Raw genomic sequence first — 22,508 nt, 5'->3', positions numbered from 1 at the left:
TAAGATTTCAGATTTTTGTTTCCACCTTCTACGTTGTTATCTTTGTTCTTGCATATTCTATATTCATGTACGCATACCTTTTGCACACGTATACACACACAAAACGTCGATCAGCTTGAAGGCAAGATGGCGATTTCACCATATGTTTTTTAAGTTGTACAAATGAGACCTTTAAATAATTTAGCTATGAGTGAGTTTTGACAGTTGTCCCAGCGAAAAGTCGAAAACCGCTCATTTTCAATGACACAAAGTTATTGGTTGTTGTTCGACAGTTGTTCCAGCGTAAAGTCGAAAACCGCTCATTTTCAATGATACAAAGTTATTGTAGACAGTAAGAGATTCTCTACAGTCTCCAACACCTTTTCATTCTCATAGACCTTGTCACCATTGCTGTAGTACTCATAGAATTCATCCACGATCCAAACCTGTCAATTAGTCAGTAGCCTCATTCCCTGCCAACACTAGATGACCCGGGAGTCAGAACAATCCGAAAGCAGTTACTGAATGTCCAAGAAGCTTCTTGCAGCTCGCGACATGCGTCGACCTCACATGGCCCGATTTTATTTATTTATTCAATTTTTTTTATTCATTTAAATAAATAAAGAAAAATTATGATCAACGTTACGTTAATACGTTATTATACGCTGCACTATTTACCATAGGGCCATGAGTAAATGACAACAAATGTAATTGCGAATTCTGCCGCAGAGAAAAACAGGCGAAAAAAAGCAGCGAAAATTTATGTTCCACAACGTCCATGGAGAGAATTCCACTATTGTTTTTTAATTCGTCGTCCTGTGCAAAAAACAGAAAAATATTACTTTTAAGGCGTACAAAACAATAATTCAACATTAGTTCGTTATCTCCGACACATAATTGATTAATAAAAGTGATTTTAAGTGCGGTATAAGACAAAGAGAACAACTATTTTACCTACCTATTAGTTGATTACGGACATCTAAACAACAATTTGGTCGTCATTGACCGAAAACTGCAACGAAATATCACAGGTGGGTTAGTTAAGAAATCTCATCGACTCTAGTTACATATATAAAAATTTGGTGTTTCTAGACCTTGGAGTTTCCAACAACTTCATCAAAGGAACGTTTGTCACTTGGTCGAACACGCATTGTGTGTGTGCTGTTGCGTGTTTAGTTGTTCTTCTTGGAGATAGTCGCACTATTGTTCCACATCAAGTGAACAAGAAAAAAATAGGCACAACTCATCAACACAAAAAAGCAAGAGCGCTGACTACGCTGCTCCAGCGTGTCGTACGAGCGGCGAACTATGAGCGCCTCGAAAAAATATAAATCGGAAACAGCTACAGAGACTTTACATCAGCAGGATACTGAGAATATAAATAACTGTTTTAGAAAAACTGCCGACTTGTTTGGTCCATCTACATCGGCAGCGGCAGCATCTGGAGGTCGCATTGCACTTGGTCAAAATATGCAACGTTCCGGCAGTAATTCAAACATAAATAGTGGCAACATTGGCGCTGTTGGTGGTGCAACTGCTAACGGTGAAAGGCGGGCCAATTTCTCCATGCTGGATTCAACTCATATAAATGATCATCGTTCGTCAACAACTACCTCAGCATACTTTAACAAGATGGGAGCCAATAATGCTTCAAAGCCAGGAGACGTAAAGAAAATCGTTATAAAAAATTTCAAGGGTATGTATGCTATATATAGCTACAACATTATTATGTACATATTAGCATACCTTGCTTATAGTAGGCAGTTTAGATAAGAGTGACAGTCTGTAGTGGGAATTACTTAGGCAATTATATTGTTTTGCACTTTGGTTAGGAAGCTGGAAAGAGAATCGGATCTTCTGAAGAGCATAACACTGTTAAAATGCAGACAAAGAAAAGGAGCTCCCCGCTTTCAAGTACGGGAGCAAGGCTGTCATTTTCGAGATTGCTTATAGCAGGCAGTTTAGACAATTGTGAAAGTCTGTAGTGGGATTTACTTAGGAAATTCTATTGTTTTGCACTTTGGTTGGCGGGACATTGCGGCAGGCATTCGTGAAGGGTATCAAAAATGAATGCCACAAGTTAAGCTAAATTCAAGTAAGACTGGAGGGGACGTGTTTTCATTTCGCTCCTCGAAACATTTTTTAAGGTTTTCAGGAGTATGCTAAAAATAGACTCCAAAGATCCAACGGTGATGGCATCAGACTGTAGCATGTTGTCCGACCTTCCAAAAGGCGTGGGTGCTTAGGCACCTGTAGTCGAGAGTAATGCTTCAAGTGCACAACCTGTCGTCAGACTAACTAATGAGGAAGAGACGGATAAACGAGAGGAATGCACAGTTCGTCCCCAGTCTTTAAGTAAAGATTGTGTTTCCGATTCAGGGTCAGACATTGACAGAGTCAATGAAACTGTCATCGCAGCCGAATCGTGAGATGAAAGCAGCGGGGTGACAGCAGAAGTGAGCGAGTGTTTTTCTAAGCTCACGACAGAGCAGTATGCACCGGCAGGGCGATCGGGTGAAAGTGCAGGATGCTGGAAGGGATAGAACTGACATTCCAGGCACTTCTACGGAAGCCGGAAAGAGAATCAGATCTCCTGAAGAGCATAATACTGTTAAAATGATGACAAAGAAAAAGAGCTCCACTCTTTCAAGTACTCTGGGAAAACCAAGCCCTCCTGCTATGGAGACTCCAGACAGGGGATGGAAAGAAAGTCAGAACAGGAAAGAAGGAAGCACACACGGCCATCACGTAAGGTGCCGCCCTTTTACGCCAGAGTGAAAAGGAAGCAGAACAGAGATGAGAAGACTTATGCAGTTGTTGTTGTTGTCAATATCAGCAGTGCATCCAGTAGGATTCCACCAAATCATCGGTCCCAAGTGGAGGATCTGGTTAACGAGCGGATTTTCGAACATGTCTGGAACTCTGTAGCTGCAAGAATGATGAGCTGCAAGTATAGAGGGGACATCTTTACGCTGCGTTTTGCGTCGGCGGAATATATTGATACCGTCAAAAAGGTCGTCGAAGATATCCACGCTCCTTGGGAGGGCGCAAAGCTCGACCTGGTGAGAAAGATGGACATCCCCCAGCTCACAAATGCGACGGTTTTCATCCAGGAATAGGGCAGTAAATTTGCGACGGAACGCATGTTGGGAATCTTGGTCAAACAAAACCAAGGTTTGCTCAATGTGTGTCACCCGTAAGGCTTCGGGTTACCCAAGTTTTTTGACGGCAGTCATCTGGCCTTCACTGCCAAATCGTCAGCTCTTTCATTTCCCATTAAACCGCTATGGCTCAGTGCTCAAACGATGCGGATCGTGCCATCCTCAGAGAAGGCGTTAACCTCCTTCCTAGACTGTAAGACTGTTCATGTCCTTACCATCCTGGTTGTTATTGCGCTGTTGGCCAGTTTACTGGCAGTAAAAATGTTCACACACTATGTTCTCGTGTTAACACCACACCACCTTACGCATTCCGCAATCGCCCTGATCTCTGCCTGGAGGACCATGTCTAATACAGATCTCAGTCCCTGGATTCTCAATTTAGACGCCCAGGCCCACTCCTCTAGCTTTGAACCATCTGTGTAGCATGATCTTGCAGAAGGTAATACCAGAGTTCTGTCCATCTAAGACTGTGCTGCTCGTAGAAGTGCCTCGCACTCGAACTCAAGCGTCGTCTCAGCTATCTGATCGGAAACATCTTCCATTCCCTCCATGTTCTCTGAACCTGTTGTATCATGCTGCTATGCTGCTGAATGTGACACTTCCAATTCAGTTTCCTGTACAAATTCACTGCAAAGTATTTGACCTTGGCCGATATCGAAATCGTTCTATTGAAGAAACGTTGTGCGTCAAATTGGCCCACCTTGGTCTTCATTGTTAACAGGCAGATTTTAGTTTTCCCTGGGTTAGAATTTAGACCCCTAGGTCTAGCCCACTCGTATGCCATTTCCCAGACCCTTTCGGTACTTCTACATAGCTGATTCGGATCCTTACCTATAAGAAGTATTAAAACATCGTCTGCGTAGCAGACGGGTTCCATAATGGGTGGTTGTTTTTGTTGTAGCCACATGGTGGCTATACCGATGATTGTCCACGACTGCAATTGCAGCTACTCCGTATGGAGCATTCCACTATCCGCAACTTGTGGGCGCGCCCGGTAGCTCGCAGCTAAGCTTCTCGTGATAACAATGAACACCACAGGGATCGGACCTCAAAGTTCTAGCCTGTGTTATGCTCATAGTTATCCCGTGCCGGGATGCCAACTGTTCTATAGCATATGGTTTATTCAGTCTATAAGGACCCCTTAGAGGCACTGCTGCCAGCGGTACAGTTTTGACTTGACGGAACCCTAGCATTGCCATCTGGAAGATCATGTTACACGTATGGATCAAAACTAGAGGTCAGAGTGGGACTGGGGGTCTACATTGAGAACCCAGGGACTGAGATCTGTTTTAGACTGCCTGACCATAATACGGTCCTGCAGGCGGAGATCCGTGCGATCACGGAATGCATGAATTGGTGTGGTGACGCGAAGCCTTTTCAACCTAACCTAGTGGTCCTTCAACTTGGATTTTTGAACCCCTAGAAGCTGCAATTACTATCAAATTTTGCTGAGTTTTTGCACATACGGTTCTGTTACGACTAAAAACGATCGTGCCAAGTATGGTTCAAATCGATGTATAACCTGATATAGCTCCCATATAAGCTTATCTCCCGATTTGAAAAAAAAACCAATTATTATCCGATTGGGCTAAAAATGTTTACATAATGTTCCCTTACGACTTCCAACAATCGTGGCAAGTGTTGTCCAAATCAGATGACATCTTGAGCGCCTGGCAAGAGCCACAATTTTGTCCGATTTGGCCAATATTTTGTAGGTAGTATTTTGTTACACCGCCAAACAACCAACCATCCCATGAATGGCCAAAAATGTTATATCACCTAATATAGCTCCCATATAAACCTGTCTAGAAATCAAGATAGTTATCCGATTTGGCTGAAATTTTGCAAGTAGAATTTTGGTATAACTTACAACATCAGTAACTTCCAATCAGTCTAAAACCATATAAGCCGATCTTGGGAATTTTAATTTTGCCTGGTTTGTTAAAAATTTGGTACGTAAAATGAAACTTTTCCTTTCAACTGAATGGATTTTGTGTAACTTTCAGCAGAATCTTTGGTGGTTGGTTCCCAAGATTCGACCCGGCCGAACTTATTGTAGTTTGTTAACGACTGTGGAGTTACATGAACAGACAGACGGACAAACAGACACACATGGTAAGATGATCTTGAAATTTTTGGCGAATCAAGAATATATGTGCTTATGGGGTAGGAAATAGGGAATGGATATTTTGATGTACTACAAACGAAATGATCGTTGTGTCGGTCCGCACATTATTAAAAGCACCCTCGATGTCAATGCATAGCCCTAATGTGTACGTCTTGAGATCGAAAGATTCTTCTATTATATTTACAACCACGTGCAGGGTAGTCTCCACCGACCTTCTAATGACATAGGCTTGCTTTTTGTACTTCAGCAGTTCTCTGGATGTCCTATTCTTTATCATGGTATCCACAATACGTTCCATGGTTTTGAGTAGAAAGGACGTAAGGCTTATAAGTCTGTAGACCGTGGAATGGAATTATTTTAAAAATTAGTAAATTAGTCTAACGCACACGCATCCGCGACACACACTACAAAAGCCGCACATTTAGTGAGTATAATATCATTGATTAAAGAAAAATTTAATTGAGTTGGTATTTTGACATACTGAAAAATTTGTAAGACTACTAGGTAAAATATTCCATAGTCTTGGCAAGCGTATTGCAAAGGATCTTTCAAATACAATATGATTGAAATTTCAATAAGGAATTCCGAATTCCGGGTTGAGTTCGAAAATTAAAAATGAGGAAGAATGTAAATGGGGTTTCAATGTTTTAGGATTTTAAAGAAGAAGCATAGGCTTCTAATTTTAAGGATGTGTTCAAAAGAGCACCCTATTGGATCCAGTTTATACTTCGGGACCATATAATATATGAGACATAGGCAACGAGTGATTTAGCAAATATTTAATTTGTGTGGGTAGGCTAACATTCAAGTTGTAGAGCTTTTCAATGATAAAATTTAACATGTGCATAGCAAATACAATATCAGAATCATTATTTTGAACAATAATATTCTGAGGAGAGTATTGGCGGCGTGAATTATTGAATACAACACATTTAGTTTTACTGATGCTAATCGTTAAGTTATTGGTCCAAGTCAATTGGTGACAAACTGGTCAAATATCTTCATCAAGATTCAATATGCAATTTTCCAATGTACCAGAGTCCGATGTACTTAACAATCATCGGCATATATCGCTAGGTCAGCATGTTGAACACGAAGGCGAACGTCAATAACATACAGAGAAGAAGACAGAACCATGGTGTACACCATTAGAAATAACATTAGAAATTCGATCATGGCAGACTACATACTGCGAGCGCCAGAAGAAGTCTACAAGACGTAAATGATAAGTTGAAATTAGAGTAGTTTTGAAAAAAGTATGTCATGGTCAACAGAATCAAAAGCTTTGCTGAGGCCATGTGCGGCAAGTATGCAGGGATTTCCTTTGTCCTTTCCTTTGTCAGTTGATCCCTTATTATTATCTCAAACGGCTTTGACAAATTGGGTAAAATGGAGATTGGACGAAAATCCAAGCAACTTTGTCCACTAGTACCTTTTTTGTAAGTTGTTGTTGTTGTTGTAGCGGTTTGTTGTGTTCTATCTCTCGCCTGCTTGATTTTGTTGAGCGTCAAGACCCAGAAACTCTGCGACTAAGATGGGGTGCATCCACAGGGATCTTGGTCTGAGTCGAGTGGGTCTGACTGGGTTGTTAAACAGGTGGCGTGTAGCGTGCGGTCCCTGGTTACAATCGGGACTTACGTCTTGCACCTGTAGGAGTTGAGGCGGCTCAGTTAATTTCTTCAGGTGCAATGGGAGGCGGTCGTTTTCCAAGGAGTACATTCACCCGTAGCCATTTACCGCATCTGCTACCGTGTCTGCATGAAAGTTGTCAAGACCTGCTTGATCTAGAGGTTCTCTCTTGTACCGCTGAACCTCACGCTCTAGATCATGTAGATCTACCTTAAGGCTTCTGGGCGGTGGATATGACAGATCTGAATATTATTCCACTGCGTGTCCCAAAGCTGACGAGAACACACTGGCGCTGCATTACTTACCACGGACCGGCCAATTGCTTTGTACGTGGTCAACAAGGTTTCTTTGTCTGCATCCCAAGTGCTGCCAGCAAGTGACTTAAGGACCTTGTTTCTACTTTTGACTTTATCGCAAATTGCTGTGGCATGTGGGAAGAATGTGTAAGAGCTATCAAATGTGACGCCAAGTATTTTGGGACACTTGATGTCTTCGGAATCCATGTTGATGCACGACGAATGGAAAATCTCCTACGAGTCTCAGGAGGAGCAATGCCTCAAGCGTCTTTGCTACTGGTGGGAGAAGGGAGATCGGTCTGTGCGACTCCCTCAAACTCGGGTTCTTTCCAAGCTTTAGTAGCGGGATCCCTCTGCCCATTTTCCAGACATAGGGAACTATAAGGGTGTTCAAAGACAGTTAAGGTCCAGATATACGGTCGCTATGGCTAAATCTAAACCGATTTCGAGCCAACTTTTTAGACATTGTGAAAGTCGTCGAGGACCAATTTCCATGAAATTCGCCAGTAATGTCGAGAGTCAAGAGAAAATCCTTCCTAACAAATTTAAAGGGAATCGGCTGACGAATGACCATTTTATTGCATTATTACTGCAAATCGGATGAACCTATAGATGGGAGGTATATCCAATTCTGCACCGATTTCTATTTCACCTGTAATGCCGGGAGTCGTAGGAAAATCCTTCCTGCCAAATTTCGAGAGAATCGGTTAACAAATGACCATTTTATTGCAGTATTACTGCAAATCGGACGAACATATATATGGGAGCTATATCCAAATCTGAACCGATTTATTTCCAATTTCAATAGGCTTCGTCGCTAGGCCGAAAAACATGCCCATACCAAATTTGAAGACGGTCGGATGATATGCCAATCCCATGGCAGCCGGTTGTACGCACCGGATTGACCCGATGGAATCCTCATCGGCAAGGGCTGTTGCCTCAGTGTACGTGTTCGTCTTTTTTCGGCATGGGAGAGGCACATCCCGGAGTGCCTTCTCCGTACGCTTCTGGTCCGTGCCGGGATTGAAAAGAACCCCGGACCCTGGTTCTGTCCGGTTTGCCAGAACCGCCTTCATCATCGGTCAGTGTCGGTGAGGTGTAACCGGTGCTTGGAGTGGGTACATTTCCGTTCTTGCTCTGACCTAACTTCGCTACGGGAGTATAGTCATACTGGCTATGTCGCTAGGTGCTGTGCGAACATAGCCAGCAGTGGGTCACAAGCGTCGCCATCGTCGCCTTCGGCGTCCTCGTTGTCGGACTATGTGACCCCCCCGACCTCTCCCGTACGGCAATTTATGCAACGACAGCACCCTAGTCCTACTATTGCCAGGCCAGTGCCGGGAAGTGTATCGTTCTTGCAGTTAAACTGCAACGGACTGCGTGGCAAGATTGATGAGATTGTAGATTTTATGAGTCGGAAGAGCATATCGGTCGCAGCGATCCAGGAGACAAAGCTGACTAACACCTGCAGCTTGCACAGTTGTCACGGTTACAATGTGCTACGTAAGGATCGCTCAAGGAATGGAGGTGGGGGATTGGCCTTCGTTATACACCATTCCGTGCAGTATAGACCTATCTCGCCTGCGCTTGACGCTAGTGTAGGGTAGCAGTCAGGTCTGGTACTGCCGAAATAGAGATATACTACGTGTATATACCGCCTGTTGGTAGCTGTATCCCGAATAATGGCCAGGCCTACAACCCCGACATAAGTGGGTTGCTATCTGGCCATAGTCGTCTGGTTCTGGGGGATTTTAATGCACATCACTCGTCATGGCATTCTCCCTTAGGTAACGACCAGCGTGGCATAGCATTGGCAGAGCAGATAGATAGCTCCACGTTTTGCACGGTGAATGAGGATGCCCCCATTAGGATTACGAGGAGGTGCAGCAGCTCGCCAGACATCTCAATTGCATCCCCTGATCTCCTGAGTGACGTATCCTGGCAAGCCGTCATCTCTTTGGGGTCAGACCACCTCCCCATAATCCTCACCATCGACCGACCACCCGACTTCATAACCTCTGAGCGCCGGACGTTCATCAATTACAAGAAGGCCAATTGGACTGGCTTCAGAGAGTATACCAATCGCCGCTTCAATGAACTGGCACCCCCCTCTGATGTGCTTGTGGCCGAGAGGAAATTCCGAGACATCATCAACGCAGCAGCCGCTCGCTTTATACCAGACGGTCGAATACCGCAAGGTACTCGCAGACGAGCGTGATGGGATTCGTGCTTATTAGATTGAAAAGTTTTATTGAAGTAAAGTTTGAAAAAATAATTTCTCGAACATACAAATACATAAAATCATTGCCTAGTAACATAATAACAAAGAACGATACAAGTAGATATTAATTTGTTAAACATATACTTCAACACTTTCCCTTGTTTAATTAAATTATATTTAAACGAGTACACAAGTACTGTAAACGTGACTTTGGTAAAGGCTTGGTCATCATATCTGCGAGTTGATTTTCAGTTGAAACTTGAGTCGTTGACAATAAACCTTCTGTTACCTTTTCACGTACGAAGAAGTGTTTTAGATCAATGTGCTTTGTTCGTTTATGAAATTCTGGATTCTTTGATAGACGAATCGCAGCTGTATTGTCTATATTTATAATTGGAATGTCCTTATAATTTATTATGTCCTTGAAAAGTCGTGTAAGCCATATTACTTCTTTTGCGGCTTCACTTGCAGCTATAATTTCTGCTTCAGTTGTTGAAGTTGACACTGTTGGTTGTCGTTGACTCATCCAAGATAAAGCTCCACCTGCATAAGTTGCAACAACACCTGTTGTAGAACGTCCTGTAGTGACACATCCACCATAGTCAGCATCGCTGTGCATTCTAATAGCTTGGGTCCTTCTTTATTATAAGCTATTCCAACATCTATGGAACCAGCTATATATCTGAATACTCGCTTGAGCTTTTGAATATCTTCACAAGTGTAGTTGTCAAGGTGTCTTGATAGATAACCGACACTATATGCCAAATCTGGTCTTGTTCCTAGCATCAAATACATCAGAGCACCTACAGCTTGTCTATAAGGAAACTCGATTCGTGCTTTCCCTGGTTTTGAAATGCATTTGACTGTATTTTCCATTGGTGTTGAAACTGGACGACACTCTGAGAAATTAAATCTTTCCAAAATTTTCGTGGCATAAGACTTCTGAGAGATTCTAATTTGATCATTGCTGTTTTCAATTTTTATACCAAGAAAGTATGAAGCTTCATTAGAAACGATCTTGAACTCTGATTTTAAACTGTTGAGAAAATGCTCAAGTTCTTCTTTGTCTGATGCAGCTACTAAACCATCATCGACATAGAGAGCAAGGATTAACTTTTTACCATCTTTCTCTCTTATAAACAAACAGCTATCTGCAGAGTTGGCTTTAAATCCATGTTTCTTTAAGAAATCTCCCATTCTTTTGTTCCAACATCTGGGTGCTTGCTTCAAACCATAGAGACTTCGTTTTAACAGACAAACTCTATTTGATCCATCGTTAAAACCTTCTGGTCTACACGGTCTCGTTCAATTCACCGTATAAAAAGGCTGTAGACACATCAAATTGTGACAAATGTAGTCTTTCAGTTGCAGCAATACTTAGGACAGAGCGTATACTAGACATTCTTGCTACTGGACTGAAAGTTTCATCATAATCTTCACCTTCCTTTTGTTTAAATCCTTTTACAACCAGTCTTGCCTTGTACTTTTCAATGGTGCCATCTGATTTTGTCTTCACACGATATACCCATTTCGAGGGAAGTGCTTTTGCTCCATTAGGAAGATTCGTGAGTACCCAAGTTTTGTTCTCAATCAATGAATTCATCTCTGATTTCATGGCTTGTATCCAATTGATTCTCTCTTCACTTTCAACAGCTTCTAAATATCTTGATGGAGGTTCGGTTTGACAAACAAAATCATGTGCCATCATCACCATCTCATCGCTGACACAATTTGATATAATTACAGTACGATTTCTTAAGCGTTTCACAATAGTATTATCGCACGTATCATCTAATTCATCTCTTCGACGCTTTTTACGTTGGATTTCTTCAAAACCTTCAAAGTCTTCTAAATCACTTGTCGAATCTTGATTTTCGTTGTCGCCATCTTGGAGTTCGGCATCTTGCTCTTCGAAATCCTCTATATCATTTGTGGAATCTTGATTTTCGTTGTGGCTTTCTAGCGGTTCGGCATCTTGCACCGCTTTCTCTTTAACTAATTCTTGTTGGTATTCATCTTGTTCTTCACCTTCGTGATTATATGGACCGATGCGTATTGATATTTCTTTCCCATTTTTTTCTTGGATATTATTGGAATTCTTGTTGTTTTGCTCTTCCACAACTTCATCTTCTTTAACTTCTTCATTAGCACAACCATTTATTTCTTCGGAAAATATCACATCTCTTGATATTTCTACTATATTTTGTTCTTTAATATAGACACGATATCTCTCATCGCCGTCATAACCAACAAGATAACCTACTGTTGCCTTCTTGTCCATTTTCTTCCTACGCTGACTGGGAACATGAACATAGCATTTTGATCCAATAATTCTTAGGTGTTTAATTCTAGGTTTCTTGTCGCACCATAGCTCAAATAGACTTTTATCCTTTTCTGACGATTTTCCCGTTCGATTTAAAATATATATGGCTGATTTCACAAATTCGGCCCATAACGACAAAGGAAATTCAACATTCTTGTTTGAGTTCATGAATGTTCTATTCAATGGTTCTATTTTCTCTCTCAGCACCACCGTTCTGTTGAGGTGTATATGGAGCGGTAAACCGTTGACTTACTCCATGTTTTGCCAGAATTTTCTTCACTTCTGCATTGTTGAATTCACCACCATTATCACTAAGCAATGTTTTAACTGTGTGTCCTTGAGATCTGGCATGTGCAAGCATTTTTATTAATGTATCCTTCACATCTGATTTGTTCTTCACAACATATCCATAACGAAATTTTGTGTAATCATCCTTATAAACGACAAGATATTTATATTCTCTAAATGAAGAGGGAAATGGTCCGCAAACATCTGTCGATATTAATTCTCCTGGAGCTTTTTCAATCTCACGTCTTCCAAATGGTAATCTTGACAACTTACCAAAAACGCAAGGCTCACAGATTTCACTGTTGTTCTTTACTCGAATTCCCATCTCCTTTTCTAATTTCTCCTTTACATGCCGTTTATCTTGATGTCCCCATCTTTCATGGTATAATTGCAGTTTTGAATTTTCTACAGAGAATGAAACACACTGATTTGCAGACACGGGTCGAAAATCTATTCTGTATAAAGTTCCATTTGGCTCACGGTGTCCACATAAAATTGTTTCTCCATTGAGATCTAGCTTGCACTTTTTTATTGTCGAATACAACTTACTTGAGGGGTTTCTGTCATGTGAAGCCAATACAGAAAAAAGGTTTGTTGATATACCAGGAACATACCAAACATCATACAACTCCACTGTCTTCTCAGCATTGTTTACTTTTGATAAAACTTGAATTGTTCCTTTTCCCATTGCACTTAAAGTCTCTTTACCAGCAGCTTGTATTGAAACATCGCTTTCTGCCATCCATTCGAAAGAAAATAGCTCCGTGCACATCTTGAATAATTGATCTTTAGATGTCGCTTCAAATTGCTGATGCAGCGCTTGCCAGACATCACATGCAGACTCTTTATCCATTACCTTCATGAAAATGTCATCCGAAATTGTGTTTGTGATCAGACTCTTGGCATAGCTGTTAGCTTTTCTGTAAAAATCACAACGTTTTTTGTGTTCTTTTTCTTGAGCTTCTGTTACTCCTTCTTCCAAGGGTTCCGGCTTTGTAATTCTATGCTCAACCACATCCAGAGCTCCCTCGTAGAAATCTAGAAGATCCTTCACCTTCCGCTTCCAAATTGGCCAGTCCGACTCGACACATAACGGCTTTATGTTTTTGCAAAATTCCATTGTAATTTTCTTTTCTTGATACCTCTTTTTCACAAAATTAATTTCTCCAATATTCTTTTCACAGACTTCAAAAATTTTCACAATAATTATTTTATTTTCTTCGAGCTTGCTGGGCTCATAACCTATTAGATTGAAAAGTTTTATTGAAGTAAAGTTTGAAAAAATAATTTCTCGAACATACAAATACATAAAATCATTGCCTAGTAACATAATAACAAAGAACGATACAAGTAGATATTAATTTGTTAAACATATACTTCAACAGTGCTATGGTCCGAATAGGACTATAACTTGATATTGCTCCAATAGCATTACAGTTCTTATTTATTATTCATTGCTTGCCTACTTGCTCTTACTTACTCTCTGTGTCACTGTGGCTTCTAATCCCCAATCACTATCAAGTACATAGGAATGCAGTGCCCTGAGGCATCAGGTCTACGATCTAGAGCTCAGAGTTAAGCGGCAGATCAAGCATTGCACAAGTCAGCATTCATAAGATTCGCCGCTCATAACTTTGAAGAAATTAACATTCATGACATACAAAATAAAGGCCGATTAAGCCAATTCAATTACTCTGTTATTTTCTTCTGATTTCGTTACAATCATATATCTAGGGTTTCTTTCACTGTAAAATAACGTCAAACTATTGCATAAAAATTGGAGATCAAAATTAAAGATCATAGTGTCGAAAAAATAGAATCTTGAGTTTAAAAGCGTAAAGTGGTAGATCTGTATTTAAAAGCAGTAACCAGCATTTTTTGGTTTTATTTTCATAAAATTTTAATTTTTTAGTAAAACCTACACTGCCCGAAAACTACTCTGAAAGTACATGTCAAAAGCTAGAAGAAGCTGTTGTGGCTATTCAATTATCGCGGCCTATAAAGTATTCGCTGGAAGAACTCTATCAGGCTGTCGAAAATATGTGTAGCCATAAAATGGATGCTCAATTGTATACAAAACTAAAAGATTTAACCGAGGCTCATGTGAAACGTAACGTGGAAACTTTCACCGGAGGTAGCATGGATAAGTTGGTAAATTTTAAAATAATTTATAAACAAAATTTTTTCGTTAACATAATTTCTCACAAAATTTCTTTTAGGTCTTCTTAAAGAAAATCAACGACTGGTGGCTCTCCTATTGCCAGCAAATGATTATGATGCGCAGCATATTTCTTTATTTGGACCGTACATATGTTTTACAAAACCCAACTGTACAATCTATATGGTAATTGTGTTATGGGTTGAAAAAAAAATTCCAACAGATACATTATATCTATTATTGCATAAGAGAGGTTTTTTGATGTTGTTGTTGAGGCCACATTTTCATGTAGAGGTGGCGATCCTCGTCAAGCTCCTGCAGGTTAAAGCAAGCTCGTTCTGGGCCAAAGGACCGATTGCCGTGGGAAAAGGTTGGCCATTGGCTATTTAAAGGCGCCAATAACCCGCCTTGTCATATCGAGCATCATAGGCACTCAGTATTTGTGCGAGAGCCAGGGCCGCCCGGCTTCTCACTGAGACTCCGTTTGATAACGCCCATTGTCCGCGACTGCCGTAGCAGCTACCCCGTATGCAGCTACTCCATTATTCGCAACCTTTGGACGCGCCCGGCAGCTCGCAGCTAAGCTTCTCGTGAAAGCAATGGACTCGAGACGGATCGGACCTGAATGTTCCAGCCTGTGTGGTGCATAAACCCCTTTATGCACCACTTTCACGTTTATACTTTCTATTTGTTCTTCTTTAATACTCTATTACTAGTTTGGTTTATATATCTGTCTTTATTTTCAGGGATATGGGTCTGGATTTATTTCGCACTCACATAGCTCTCAATAGCCTTGTGCAAAAACGTACGGTGGAGGGTTTACTTATGCTTATCGAAAAGGAACGTAATGGCGATGCTGTTGATCGTGGTTTGCTAAAAAGTCTAATACGCATGTTATGTGATTTGCAAATTTACATAAGTGCTTTCGAAGAAAAATTCCTCGTTGCCACTCGACAATTGTATCAAGCAGAGGGTCAGAGGAAGATGCAAGAATTAGATGTTCCCGAGTATTTGCAGCACGTCGATAAACGTTTGGCAGAGGAAAATGAACGTTTGTTGCATTATTTGGACTCAAGCACTAAGTAAGTAAGAGATAGTTTGTTTATTCCATTTCAGCATCACATACTATATTACAAATGTAACCACATTTGTATGTGGAGCGAGCCTCGTCAAGCACAATAGGTGAGCAAGTTTGTTTCGGTGTATAGAACCGAACGCCAGGTGACGTTTTTATACCCACCACCATAGGGAGTATATACTTTTAGTCATTCCGTTTGCAACACATCGAAATATCAATTTCCGACCCTACAAAGTACATATATATTGGATCGTCGTAAAAATTTAAGGCGATTTAACGATGTCCGTGTGTCTGTCCGTCTGTCCCTGCTTCACTCTACAGCCTTTAAAAATTGAGATATTGAGCTCAAATTTGGCACAGATACGTATTTTTGATGCACGCTGGTTAAGTTTTTGAACGGGCCATATTTGGATATAGCTGCTATATAGACCGATCTCGGGATAAAGGGTATAAAGCCCATAAATGCTTTATTTTTTATCCGATTTCTATGTTTTGAAACGGTGGGTTGCTGTAAGTCTCCAGACATCTGACCTAAATATGGTTCAGATCTGACTATATTTGGATATAGCAGCCATATAGACCGATCTCCCGATAAAGGGTCTAAAGCCAATTCAAGCTTTATTTTTTTTCGATTTCGCTGAAATTTGAAACAATGAGTACTTTTACGCCTCCCAATATCCGACCTAAATATGTTTCAGATCGGACTATATTTAGATATAGCTGCCATATAGACCGATCTCCCGATAAAGGATCTGAAGCCCATAAACGCTTTAGTTTTTAAGCGATTTTGCTGAAATTTGTGAAACTGTGAGTTATTTTGAGCCTCCCGATATCCGACCTATAGATCAATCTTCCAATTTAAGGTCTTAATAATATAATAAGCAGATTTATTTTCTTTATATGTTACTTGTATATGAGTTCTCGGGAATAAAATACGATAGCGACCAATCTCCACTTAGATATAACTACGGATATAGTAGTGGAGTTATAATAAAATAGAATGATTATTATATCCTTGTTTATTTTGGTCCCGATCCTTCCAGATTTGGTTATAGATGCCATCTAGAATGATCTCTCGATTTAAAGTCTTGGCCCTATAAAAAGCGCATATTTTATCCGATTTCATTGACATTTGACGCAGGGACTTATGTTAGGCTTTTCGACACCCGTGTCCTATATGGTTCAGATCGGTTTATATTTGGATATAGCTACCAAAAAGACCAATATTTTTTCTACAAAATTGAATAGTGACCTATATTTATTGGGCCACTCAATATCCGTGCCGAATTTGGGTGCATAAGTTATCCAATTTTTGTCGGATTGTGACGAAAGGGGGTTTACATATATACCCGATGTGGTGGGTATCCTTTTTACTTGTTTTTATTCTTAAGTCTACAGATACATTATTCTTACAGCATATTGCCATGATCGGTAAATACGTATGTTCGATTTAGCTGTTTTTTCGAATACGTTTATTTAAGCCCCATATTGCGATGGTCAGTAAATAATTGCTGTCTGTTTTGGATCAGGGGTAGACAGAAAATTGATCCCGAAAATGGGTATCAATTTCATGCTCTACTCCTCAGTACATTTTATTTGATTGAGCTCCACTCTCTTTAAGACCCAAATTGTCATGGCGAGCAAATACGTCCTATTTGGAGGTTTTTATGGGGTTGGACGTCCCCTAGACAGTTGGTCCCTAATGTTGACTTCAGATTCGTAGTCTACTCCCAAATACCTTACATTTGAAGCCCATATTTCCATAGTCGGCAGACATGTTCGTTTTACAGGGTGTTTTGGGGGACGGAGCGGCACCCAGTGACTTGGCTTTGAAAATATCTATCAGATTCGTGTTCTACTCTAAAATATCTCTTAATTGAGCCCCATATAGCAATTGTTAGCAAATACGTCCCATTTAGGTTGTGTTTTGGGGGTGAGGTGGCTTCATAGACACTATTCCATGGATATTGATATCAGATTCATTTAAGACCCATATTGCTATGGTCATAAATTTGTCATGTATGGAGGTTATTTTGGGGAGGGCTGCCCCCAAACCACTTGGTTCCACATTTGGATATGAGATTCGTGTTCTACACTCAAATACCTTTTATTTGAGCCCCATATAGCCATGGTCAGTAAATAAGTCCTATTTGGGGGGTGTTTTTTGGGGAAGGGGAGTACCCCCAGAAACTTGGTTCCACATTTGGATATCAGATTCGTATTCTACTCGCAAATACCTTTCATTTGAGTCCCATTTTGCCATGGTCGGTAAATATGTCCGATAAGGATGAAAAATGCTCATTTTATAGGCTCATTACACTATATCGGGAGATCGGTCTATATGGCAGCTATATCCAAATATGGTCCGATCTGGACCATATTTTGACAGGAATGGGTAGGGGTCTACCAGAACATACTGTGCGAAATTTCATCGAATTCGGGTAATAAAAGGATCTCTTATGGCCATAATACCCTATATATCGGGAGATCGGGCGGTCGGTCTGTAGGGCAGCTATATCCAAATATAGTCCGATCAGATCCACACTTCACAGAAATGGGAAGGAGACTCACTGTGCCATATTTCATCGAAAGCGGATGAAAAATTACCAATTTATTGCCTCAAGACTTTAAGTCTGGAGATCGGTCTATATATCGGCTATATATAAATAAAATCCGATTTTATGAGATCAGAAGATCAGTTTTATATACAAAGAATACGAAACCATCAAAAATTATTTGCAAAATGTTTTTATGGCCAAGATATCTGCAAAATTATAAATACCCAACTTTTGGGTATAAATGGGTAAATACCCCGGTATTTACCCAATTTACCGGGTAAATGCCTTTTGGGTATTTACCCATCGCCCATCTCTAATCATGAAACAAAACAGAAAGTCGAGGAGCGTAAGTCTTTGTACAATCTTTTTCGAAAATGTCATTTAAAGCTTCATGTTGCACTATGTTCATCTATCTATCGTTCATTGTGATACCACAGGAACAGAAGAAGGAAGATTCCTTCTAGTTCCTACAGTTAAACCACACGGAACGCTTTAAAAAGCCAAACAACTTATGAATGTTCACACGCACTAATTTAGGCAAGTTCTTAAATAAATGAGAACCTGAAGTGGAAGTCCTTCTGACTGCCAGTGCGGGACACAAACACACAACAGCATGTACTGAAGTCTATTCTTCCTTGACGTCCTCACAGCTTCTTGACGTCCTCACAGCTTCTACCTGCAACCTTCAGTCTGTCAGCATGTTTCCGATCAGACATTGACCTGTCAAGACGGACACAATGGCTAAGACATCTGTACTTACTCTCATGCAATTGTTTAATGGGAAATTTTTACTGGAAAAGTGCCCGAACATACTTCAAATGTTAGCGGATTTGGCAACAAATCATTTTTCATTTGTATTCTTTGAAATAGATTTTCTTTTATTTCAGTTGGATTTATTTATATTTTGGACCAATTTTTATATATTCGATTCTTTTTACTTTTTTCAGACATCCTCTAATATATACTGTAGAAAAGGAACTGCTTGCCGAACATCTAACGCAAATTCTGCAAAAGGGTCTAGATACCCTAATGGAGGAGCATAGACTGACTGATTTATCGTTATTATATAGTTTACTTAGTCGAGTTAAAAATGGCACAGCTGAATTATGCGGCAACTTTAATGGTTATATTAAGAAAAAGGGTCGTACTATAGTCATTGATCCCGAAAAGGATAAGAATATGGTACAGGATTTATTAGATTTCAAAGATAAAATGGACATTGTGGTACGCACATGCTTCGATCGCAATGAGAAATTTACAAATTCATTGCGCGAAGCATTCGAGTTCTTTATTAATCAACGAGCCAACAAACCCGCTGAATTGATTGGTATGTGCAAGAAGTATTTTTATAGTCTTATGAATTGTTTTTTTTTAAAACACATCTTACTTTTTAGCCAAATATGTGGACATGAAACTTCGTGCTGGAAACAAAGAGGCCACTGAAGAGGAACTGGAACAAATACTAGATAAAATTATGGTACTTTTTCGTTTCATACATGGCAAAGATGTTTTTGAAGCGTTTTACAAGAAGGTATGTTGCTATAGTTAACCTCACACACAGGCTATTGAATTTCAGTTGTTGTACTTTTAAGGATTTATCGAAGCGTCTATTGGTTGGAAAATCCGCCTCAGTTGATGCCGAAAAAAGCATGCTTTCCAAACTCAAGCAGGAATGCGGTGGAGGTTTCACTTCCAAACTCGAAGGAATGTTTAAAGATATGGAACTTAGCCGTGATATAAATATCTCGTTCAAACAATACGTAGCGAATATGGAATGCGAATTCACAAACATCGACTTGACAGTTAGCATTTTAACAATGGGCTATTGGCCCACATATCCCTTGACAGAGGTTAACATGCCCCATCAGCTGGTGAATCCGCAACTTGTATTCAACAAATTCTATTTGGCCAAACATAGTGGACGCAAATTGCAATGGCAACCAACATTGGGGAACTGCGTACTAAAAGCTCGTTTTGATGGCGTAAGTTTTGCGGATGTTATACCAAGAAATGCATACAAAATTAGAATAAATTTCCTTTTTAGGGTCCTAAAGAACTTATGGTTTCGCTATTCCAAGCGCTGGTTTTATTATTATTCAATGACAGAGATATATTGTCATTTGAAGAGATTTTAGCCGCCACAAATATTGAGGTGAGTTTTTTTTTAATTAAAAACATTTTTTTATGCTTTAATTGGTAATTCGATTTTAAGAATGGAGAACTTAGACGTACGCTGCAATCATTAGCTTGTGGGCGTGCCCGTGTCTTAACGAAAGAACCCAAAGGTCGTGAGGTGGAAGATAAGGATCAATTCCATTATAATAATGAATTTACCAACAAGCTGTTCCGCATCAAGATCAATCAAATTCAAATGAAAGAAACGGTATTACTTGGTTTTAAAAGGTTCTCAAATATTATTACAACTTTTTGTTCATTTCCAGACGGAAGAGCAAAAAGCCACAGAGGAAAGAGTATTTCAGGATCGTCAGTATCAGATCGATGCGGCTATTGTTCGAATTATGAAAATGCGTAAAACATTGTCACACAACCTGCTTATTACGGAACTGTTTAATCAGTTAACATTTCCCGTTAAGGTATGTAGCGAAAAAAAATGTATGTTAAAAATTATTTTTTTTTTTTTGCACAATGAATTTATGTTGTTGTTGTGGCCACATTTTCATGTGGAGGCGGCAATCTTCCGGTCCAAAGGACCAATCGCCGCGGGAGTTAGGTGGCCATTGGTTATTTAAAGGCGCCAATAATTCGCCTTGTCGAGCGGGCATCATAGGCACTCAGTATTTGTAGAAGTGCCGCCCGACCTCTCACTGAGACTCTCCGCTCTATACCGCTGATTGCCCGCTACCGTTGCAGCTACTCCATATGGAGCATTCCACTATCCGCAACCTGTGGACGCGCCCGGTAGCTCGCAGCTAAGCTTCTCGTGACAGCCATGAACACCACACAGATGGGACCTCAATGTTCCAGCCTGTGTGGTGCTCTCAGCTATACCGTGCCAAAATAAAATTAATAATCACAGAATATGGTTAAATATGAACCATAAGTAAGAAACCGGTTAATTTTAGCAAAAAACGGGTTATCAAAAAACCGAAAAAACGATAAGTATCTTGAGCCCAAAAAACTGAAACCCATGTTTCAAAACCTAACTAAATCGCCCTTATTTAAATATGTATATTTGGTAATAATTCTGTGTTGTATTTTATTAAAAAAATGTTTTTATTAAGTTATTGCAATGTTAAAATGTGTAATTTCTCAATTCATTTTTCCTTACAAATTTTGTGCTTTTTATTGCAGCCCGCTGATCTTAAGAAACGCATTGAATCGCTTATTGATCGTGACTACATGGAACGTGATAAGGATAATCAAAACCAATATAATTATGTGGCTTAAGTAAACTCAAATATATAAGGCGACATTTTAGTCGTCGTAATCGCCCCCCATTAATTTCTCTGTATAAGTTTCTTTGAAATGTGAATCTAAACTAAAAAATCAATTAATTTAATTGAATGCAACTACCTATCCTACCTACATGCAGAATACAGCCAAAATATGTATGTTCCGATAACATTCAGTTCTTAAAACTATATATTATCCTACAAAACAAGGAGGTACAGGCAATCCAAAAATTGCATTAGCTGCAACTTTGGTTTTGTAAGTTAAAAGTTTTAAGCGAAACTAACTAATCTAAAGAAAATTAATGTTATTCAGAACATACACTAACCCACTGTTCTTCCCACTACCACTATCATCCCCTCCCTGCTATCACTCTCTTTTCTTTGATTTATTGATATTTTCTCAAAGGAAGCAAAAATTCATTTCAATTAATTAAAAAAGAAAAACAAATCTAAATTAAAGAAATGAAACTATTAAAAGGAAATATATTCTATATTTTGTTGTTAAATTTTATTATTTTCTTTAGTTATTAGCATTCTCAAAACTTGAAATGGCTACTGCTCGGACTTGTAAAAGAAACAAACGGGCATTTGTATGTGTGTGTGTGCGTGTGATCAAGGAACATTCAGACAAGCGTTCGTTTTTTTTTTTTTTAATAAAAAAATTAAATTCTTAAATTGTACTATTCTTTCAAAATGTGGCATTTTGCGTCTTGACCTTCATTTTCGGCTATAGGAGGTGGCGCCTCATCATTAAGCATATGTCTTCTCGAGAACTTTCTTCTCAGCAACTTTATCTACCTTGGTACCGTCGTGAGAAAAAAAACAAAGGACATCGAATTAGAGTTTAAAAGGAGATGTCATACTTTGGACTAAGAAGTTCAGACACTGATACTGACTAGAAGCATGCGAACTTCCGAAAGCAGATAAGACATATTCCAGAAAACAATTCTTCGCAATGTATATGATTTATAACAAGGAAGAATATCGGTGTTGTATGAACTTCCGTGTGTAAGAGCTATACACCGACATTGAGATATATGTTAGGAAAATGGAAAAGGCTCCAGCTAGAAAAAGTATTTGAATTAATGACCTTCGATGGTTAGCCCAAACAGGTAAGTCCGAAACTTCTATGAAAATAACTTGTGGGAAGAGGAAATCTCCAAACATTCTATAACAAACTAAAAAAAGTACATACGGGGCCGAAGTGTTTGCAAAAATTTACTTCGCTCGCTAGAGGGCTATAGATAGATTGATCATAGAATAATATTTATGGAAA

At 39.7% G+C, this 22,508-nt stretch overlaps 1 protein-coding gene across 1 annotated transcript; it reads left to right on the top strand.

Annotated features, from left to right (window-relative positions):
* Nucleotides 1–684: 684 nt before the first annotated feature.
* LOC106091878 (cullin-4A) lies at nucleotides 685–21,738 on the top strand. Its single transcript, XM_013258565.2, has 12 exons — nucleotides 685–1,010; nucleotides 1,072–1,675; nucleotides 13,938–14,176; nucleotides 14,245–14,369; nucleotides 14,930–15,265; nucleotides 18,767–19,146; nucleotides 19,214–19,350; nucleotides 19,412–19,801; nucleotides 19,864–19,971; nucleotides 20,032–20,202; nucleotides 20,261–20,413; nucleotides 21,132–21,738. Exons 2-12 carry the CDS (start codon nucleotides 1,288–1,290, stop codon nucleotides 21,225–21,227), a joined length of 2,523 nt encoding a protein of 840 aa, XP_013114019.2. The 5' UTR covers nucleotides 685–1,010; nucleotides 1,072–1,287; the 3' UTR covers nucleotides 21,228–21,738.
* The last annotated feature ends 770 nt before the right edge of the window (nucleotides 21,739–22,508 follow it).

Source organism: Stomoxys calcitrans, chromosome 5, assembly GCF_963082655.1.
Source record: "Stomoxys calcitrans chromosome 5, idStoCalc2.1, whole genome shotgun sequence".
Taxonomy (NCBI): domain Eukaryota; kingdom Metazoa; phylum Arthropoda; class Insecta; order Diptera; family Muscidae; genus Stomoxys; species Stomoxys calcitrans.
This window is presented reverse-complemented; position numbering and strand designations above follow the sequence as displayed.